General features: G+C 52.4%; 1 protein-coding gene across 1 annotated transcript in view; it reads left to right on the forward strand.

Annotated features, from left to right (window-relative positions):
* The window catches only part of myo6a (myosin VIa), a 58,328-nt gene that overhangs the window by 27,827 nt on the left and 23,001 nt on the right, over positions 1–7,500 (forward strand). The window contains exons 11-16 of the mRNA XM_060042379.1: positions 535–560; positions 771–963; positions 1,329–1,423; positions 1,843–2,013; positions 4,396–4,434; positions 4,665–4,758. Coding sequence (XP_059898362.1) covers positions 535–560; positions 771–963; positions 1,329–1,423; positions 1,843–2,013; positions 4,396–4,434; positions 4,665–4,758 — 618 coding nt within the window. The remainder of the gene's footprint in view (positions 1–534; positions 561–770; positions 964–1,328; positions 1,424–1,842; positions 2,014–4,395; positions 4,435–4,664; positions 4,759–7,500) is intronic.

Below are 7,500 nucleotides of genomic sequence, written 5' to 3' on the forward strand. Positions count from 1 at the left end.
CCCCCTCCCTCCCCTTACCTCTCCCACTCCACTGATTTTAATTAAGTTTGTCGACGGCTTTCCCGAGGCTAGACTCTATCTGTCTGTCTGTCTGTCTGTCTGTCTGTCTGTCTGTCTGTCTGTCTGTCTGTCTGTCTGTCTCTCTATCCGTCTGTCTGTCTGTCTGTCTGTCTGTCTGTCTGTCTGTCTGTCTGTCTGTCTGTCTGTCTGTCTGTCTGTCTGTCTGTCTGTCTGTCTCTCTCTCTCTCTCTCTCTCTGTCTGTCTGTCTGTCTGTCTGTCTGTCTGTCTGTCTGTCTGTCTGTCTGTCTGTCTGTCTGTCTGTCTGTCTGTCTGTCTGTCTGTCTGTCTGTCTGTCTGTCTGTCTGTCTGTCTGTCTCTCTATCTGTCTGTCTGTCTGTCTCTCTATCCGTCTGTCTGTCTCTCTATCCGTCTGTCCCTCCCTCCCTCCCTCCCTCCCTCCCTCTACGTCTACCCCGTTATACCAGGGTGAATGTATAACGGTATGATGATCTAACCCCCCCCCCCCGGTCCAGACCTGGTGGAGGCCCGCCTCCACCAGGTCTGATGATCTAACCCCCCCCCCCCCGGTCCAGACCTGGTGGAGGCCCGCCTCCACCAGGTCTGATGATCTAACCCCCCCCCCCCGGTCCAGACCTGGTGGAGGCCCGCCTCCACCAGGTCTGATGATCTAACCCCCCCCCCCGGTCCAGACCTGGTGGAGGCCCGCCTCCACCAGGTCTGATGATCTAACCCCCCCCCCCCGGTCCAGACCTGGTGGAGGCCCGCCTCCACCAGGTCTGATGATCTAACCCCCCCCCCCCCCGGTCCAGACCTGGTGGAGGCCCGCCTCCTGGGCATCCTGGACATCCTGGACGAGGAGAACCGCCTCCCCCAGCCCAGCGACCAGCACTTCACCGACACGGTGCACAGCAAGCACAAGAACCACTTCAGGCTCACGGTGGGTCTGGGGGGGGGAGGCCCTAGGGGGGAGGGGGGGGAGGCCCTAGGGGGGAGGGGGGAGAGGGGGCCCTAGGGGGGAGGGGGAGAGGGGGCTCAGCCCTAGGGGGGAGGGGGGAGGGGGGGCTCAGCCCTAAGGGGGAGAGGGGACTCAGCCCTAAGGGGGAGGGGGGAGGGGGAGAGAGGGGACTCAGCCCTTGGGGGGGAGAGGGGACTCAGCCCTAGGGGGGGAGGGGGGGAGAGGACTCAGCCCTAGGGGGGGAGGGGGGGAGAGGACTCAGCCCTAGGGGGGGAGGGGGGGAGAGGACTCAGCCCTAGGGGGGGAGAGCAGAGGGGGCCGTGCGCTGACCGGTCTCTTGTCTGTCCTCAGATCCCAGGAAGTCCAAGCTGTCGGTCCACAGGAACGTCCGCGACGACGAGGGCTTCATCGTGCGCCACTTCGCCGGAGCCGTGTGCTACGAGACGGTACGCTAATGCTAACGCAGCGCTGACGCTAATGCTAACGCTCACTCCGCGGAGTGCTAAGGCCGCGTAGCGCTAACTTCCGTGCAACGCTAACTCTCCTAGCATAGCCTCCCTCCAACTTGTTCTGGACTGGACTACTTAATGTAACATTAACCTGACCTTAAATTAACCTTAATGTAGCTTTGTAGTAGCCTTTAAGTGACCTTAACTTAACCTTAACGTATCCTTAAGATAACAGTAGATTGACCTTAACCTGACCTTAACATGACCTTAACCTGACCTTAACCTGACCTTAATGTGACCTTAACCAGACCTTATGTGACCTTAACATGACCTTAACCAGACCTTAATGTAACCTCAACATGACTTTAACCTGACCTCAACCTGACCTTAATGACCTTGCCCCCCCCCCCCCCCAGACCAAGTTCGTGGAGAAGAACAACGACGCTCTGCACATGTCCCTGGAGACGCTGGTCAGCGAGTCGGGCGACGCCTTCGTGAGGCAGCTGTTTGAGGCACCGCTCAACGGAAAGGACGCCAAGCTGAAGGCCGGCAAGCTGGGCTTCATCAGTGTGGGCAACAAGTTCAAGGTGAGGGAGGGGGGGAGGGAGGTTGGAGGGCTCGCTCACCCACTCACTCCGTCAGAGAGAGGGAGTGAAAGAGAGAGAGAGAAAGGGAGAGAGGGAGAGGGAGAGGGGGAGGGAGGGAGGGAGAGAGGGAGAGAGAGAGAGAGAGAGAGAGAGAGAGAGAGAGAGAGAGAGAGAGAGAGAGAGAGAGAGAGAGAGCTGTTGGATAAACAATTTGCTCATCTGGAGAACAGGTTTTTCTTCTGGAGGTGGTGGTGGTGGTGGTGGTGGAGGAAGAGGAGGAAGAGGGGCCTGGCTGGGGGAGGGAGGGGTGGTGTTCGTGGAGGAAGAGGAGAGCGAGGTGATGGAGGTGGGGTCGTGGTGGTGGTGGAGGAGGAGGAGCTGGATGGTTCTGTGGTGTCGACCCCAGTGCCAGTGGGCGTATCTGTGGCGCCGGTCCTCTCTGAGCTGCTCTGGGGATTTATTAGTTCTCCGTTCCTCTCTCAGTTTGTTTTAGATTTCTCTCTTCAGCTCATTCTCTGTTTTCCTTTGTTGAAATCTTTCTCTTTATTTCTCGCCCCCCCTCCACCCCCCCGATCTCTGGGTCTCTCTGTCCGCGGCTGTAATGAGGTTTCTCTGTGTTTACTCTCTGCTCCTCATCGCCACGGCCGTCAGAGACTCTGCTGTTCATTTTTATTTTCTAATTTGTCTTCATTGGTTTTCAGATTTATTTATTTTACGGATCAGTGCAATGCAAATTACCATATTTGTATTTATATTTTTAATTGGAAAGACAAAAGGAGAAAAATATGATAATGAAAATCTGACAAATTAAATCGCAAAATAGCTAAATTTACATATGCACATACAAGTACATGCATTAATAAATAAATCATAATTAAAATAAATAAGTAAGAAATTGAGTGACGTTCCTCAAACACTCGTTACCTCAGAGCAGAGAACGGCGAGGACTGACCGCACACTGCAGGTCGGAGCGGGGGTCAAATCATCTGCTCGGGGATCGTTCATGTAGTCTGAATAATGGAACGCAAACACGGGGTGACCCAGCATCTCCCTCTGATCAAACGTTTGCTTTGGTCTGCTGAGCCGTACAGAAGGATAGCATCGTGCTCGCACATCTTAATTAAACACATTCTCATCAATCATGATCATCCATCTTTACCTTTCATGTGTTTGGGTCGTGCGTCTGCTTTGAAGGGCAATTAGCGGAACGTCTTTAGAGCGCGTAATATTAGCTTTAAATTGAAACAAAAGCCTACGTATCAGAAACGTCTGGAGTGTTTAGCATAGACGCTACGTGGCTAACAGCGCCAACGCGCTCCGTGCGTCTACGTGCACTGAGGCCTTGACTAGTGTGTGAATGAGTCAGCTTACAAAGCGACTCCAGGGAGTAGAACTATTGACAAAGGTTCAGCTTTACAGTATAGTTGGTACCATTCATGATTTGCTGCCTAATTGATTCATAATTCCCCATCCCTGTTCTTCTCGATTTGACCTTTAGTCCGATGCATTTGTCTGCTGCGTGGGAAACTTGGCAACCAATGCTAATTATCTAAGATAATATCGAGTAGCAAAGTCTGGGACTTTTTCCATAATAGTTCCCTACAGCTCTTGCCTGGGCGGTCTGGTTTGGCGACAGACCTCCACCACCTAGCTTAGCTCCGTAGCGTAGCCGAGCTAGGTGGTGTGAACCCTGGCTACAGAGCTCCACCACATAATTTATCTCCGTAGCGTCGCGCTGCTGCGCTAGATTAAAGTGCAGCGGGTGTTGACGGTGGACGACCTGAGATTAATTACTCTCCTTCCCTCTAAACCATAACCGCTGCGAGTTATTGGTATTCTGGTAGCTCGCCGCGGCCGGCTAGCTAGCTCCCCTCATCACTCTTCTCCCCACGCTGCTGGCAGCCAATCAGAACCCCGGAGGGCCGGTCCAAAGTTCAGCAGTTAATTTCAAAACCCCCCCCGTTCGGTTCCGTTGGGGGGCGGTCTGCCTCAGTGCCCCCGCTGGCCTGATGAAGGATGTTTAACGACGGAGATTAAGTTAAGTAATCTGTAAAACTCTGCCCGGTGGGTTGGGAGGTGTGACTCCCCGCTGAAAGGTCCTCGGTTCGAATCCCGTCTTCGGCCTACCCTGACTCCCCCCCCCCTGTTGGTTAGAGAGGCGTGTCTGGAGTCACGGAGAGTCTGTGGCTAGGTCTCCACGTGATGGAGAGTCAGAGAGGAAACCTCGTCCCCTGGGGTAACCGTGACAACCCAGGGGAGATGCTGAACGCCGCCTGGGTGCGGAAAGGGGAACGCGGGATGCACCGCGATGCGTTGGGTTGCCATTGTTTCTAGAAGATTCTAGACCTGGTGTTGATCTTCTGCTCTCTCTCTGTTCTCCAGACCCAGCTCAACGTTCTGCTGGAGAAACTACGCAGCACGGTCAGTCTGTCTGTCTGTCTGTCTGTCTCTCTCTGTCTCTGTCTCTCTCTCTGTCTCTGTCTCTCTCTCTGTCTCTCTCTCTCTCTCTCTCTCTCTCTCCTCTCTCCTCTCTCCTCTCTCCCCCTCTCTCTCTCCTCTCCTCTCTCCCCCTCTCTCTCTCCTCTCTCACTGCTCCTCTCCTCTCTCCCTCCTCCCCCTCTCCCCCCTCTCCCCCCTCTCTCTCTCTGCAGGGCTCCAGTTTCATCCGCTGCATCAAGCCCAACCTGAAGATGATCAGCCACCACTTTGAAGGAGCGCAGATCCTGTCCCAGCTGCAGTGCTCTGGTCAGTACCCACATACACACAGGCACACATTATCACGCACGCACGCACACAGGCACACATTATCACACACGCACGCACACATTATCACACACGCATGCGCGCGCACATTGTCACAAGCACTATGACACAAACTATGTTGCAAAGCACTTTGATTGGCCACTTGTTAAAAAAGCGCTATCTAAATGCAGTCCATTTACCATTTATCAAACACACTATGACACACACGCGCTCACACTATCACACACGCACACTATCACAAACACGCACAAACACACGTAGACTCGCTCGCAGACGCACACACATAGTATCACACAAACACACACACACACACATAGTATCAGACACACACAGACGTCTCTTCCCCTCCAGAAGGCACCAAAGAAGCTCGAGAATCTCTGTTTTGTACTAATTCCTAAAACCAATCTCGCCCGCTGAAGTGCGTCTGAATCCCCAAGGACTCCTGAATATTTGATGCCTTTCAAGCAGAACCCCAAACACCCGGAACCTTCCCAGAACCAATCGTTTGAAAGATATGTTATTTTGAAGGATTCATGCTGAAGGCTGAGTGAAGCGTTTCCTCCCTGAGAGGCAGACGAGACGAATGTTCCCTACGTACCAATCGGTTCTGCTGCTCGTGTTATTGGTTCTGCTCCTTTTGTGATTGGTTCTACTGCTCGTGTGATTTGTTCTGCTTTTCATGTGATTCGTTCTACTCCTTTTGTGATTGGTTCTCCTGCTCTTGTGATTGGTTCTACTCCTCTTCTGATTGGTTCTGCTCCTCATCTGATTGGTTCTGCTCCTCATGTGACTGGCTCTACTCCTCTTGTGCTCATCTAGAGCAGTGTGTTGTGGGTAGGGGGTCGGACTCCTATGTGAGAGGCTCTGTGTTCGATTCCCCTGGTCTAAAGTCCACCTGTAGCCCCACAGAGCGCCTGTACGACCTGGACCAGTGATCACTGCGTCGCTTTGCAACAGAGCGTTCACCTAGAGAGTAGCAAGCGAACTGAAACCCACGGCGGTGACAATAGACGGAGGAAAACGCACCATAACCTCTTCAAAAAAGAATGACACGTTTCACTGGAAATAACCGTTGGCAGACGTGGCTGTCGAGCAAACGCGTGAGAAAATGTTTTTCAATTTAAACAGAAAAACAGCGAGCAGCGAGTATCAACAAGGATAAAGAAAGTAAGACCGGAATATACGCGGGCCGGCGCGTGCCAACACGAATCCACGCCCGACCTGCCAAGAGAAGACGCTTCCAGGAAACGCTGAGACTCACTTTGGCTTTTTATTTGTTTTCGACGGTTGGAGCAGCCAAGCTCGTCTGGCACGGCTAATTACAAAATAATAATATTGTCCAATAGACATGTCAATAAAGTTTGAGTTGACGCGAGGCTGAGGCTGAGATGGAGGCCGTCCGCTAGGGCTGAACGATTCATCGAATTGAAATCCAATTCACGATGTAATAGAAAGCGACATGCAAATTGCAAAGGCTGCGATTAAAATACATAATAAATATTTTATTTTTTCAATATATATATATTTTTATGTGGTTTGCTACCGTGAGGAGGGGGGGGGGGGGGGGGGCTCGGGAACGAGGTTCCGCGTGCAGACTGAAGACCAGGTGGTGCTGAGGTGGGGACCCCGAAACTACATCAGGTGGGCCCGGCTCCACGTCCGGTGGAGTAATGAACCTCAACGTTTGGATCAGACTTCACTTCTGCTCTCGTGTGTCGTGAAGAGCCGAGTGCGGGTCAGGAGTCATCGCGTTCGCCTCAAAGCTGATTGGACGACGGTCAAACAACCTCATGCATCTGCACTACCTTCAAGGACACTTCTATTTAAATCAGGAACGTATAAAGATGAAGGCCTCCTGAGAGCTGAGTTAAGGGTTTTTTATACTTCATTTGGCTCGCATCTAGAGGAGCCAGATCTATTTAAAGGCCTGGGTTTGTAGGATAGTATTGACCTTTAATACACAGACGGTTCTGTTTGAAACTCTTTTTCTTTCTGACAGCTCAGATGCCCGCGGTTTCAGACGAGTTTAAAGGGAGTCCTAAAAAGTAAAGAATCCCAGACTTCTTAATCTGTATTCATGAACTCTGTCGCTCCAAAAGTCTTTTTAATCTCGAACAACACTGAGAGATTTTATTCCGTAGCGTCCAGAAGCAAATTCCAGCGGAGTCCAATCAAACTGTCCGGGCTTCCAGCCGGAGGGCTGTCTCCTCTCCTTCTCTCCTTCTCTTCTCTCCTCTCCCCTCTTCTCCTCTCTCCTCTCTTCTCTCTTCTCCTCCCTCCTCTTATCCTCTTCTCCTCTCTCCTCTTCTTATCTCCTCTCTCCTCTCTCCTCTCCTTCTCTTCTCTCTTCTCTCCTCTCCCCTCTACTCCTCTCTTCTCTCCTCTCCCCTCTTCTCCTCTCTCCTCTCCTCCTCTCTCCTCTCTTCTCTCCTCTCCTCTCTTCTCCTCTCTCCTCTTCTTATCTCCTCTCTCCTCTTCTTATCTCCTCTCTCCTCTTCTTATCTCCTCTCTCCTCTCTCCTCTCTCCTCTCTCCTCTCCTTCTCTTCTCTCCTCTCCCCTCTTCTCCTCTCTCCTCTTCTCCTCTCTCCTCTCCTCCTCTCTCCTGTCTCCTCCTCTTCTCCTCTCTCCTCTCCTCCTCTTCTCCTCTTCTCCTCTCTCCTCTTCTCCTCTCTCCTCTCTTCTCTCTTCTCCTCTCTCCTCTCCTCTCTCCTCTCTCCTCTCTT

The sequence above is a fragment of the Gadus macrocephalus genome, chromosome 21 (genome assembly GCF_031168955.1).
Source record: "Gadus macrocephalus chromosome 21, ASM3116895v1".
NCBI classification, from domain to species: Eukaryota; Metazoa; Chordata; class Actinopteri; order Gadiformes; family Gadidae; genus Gadus; species Gadus macrocephalus.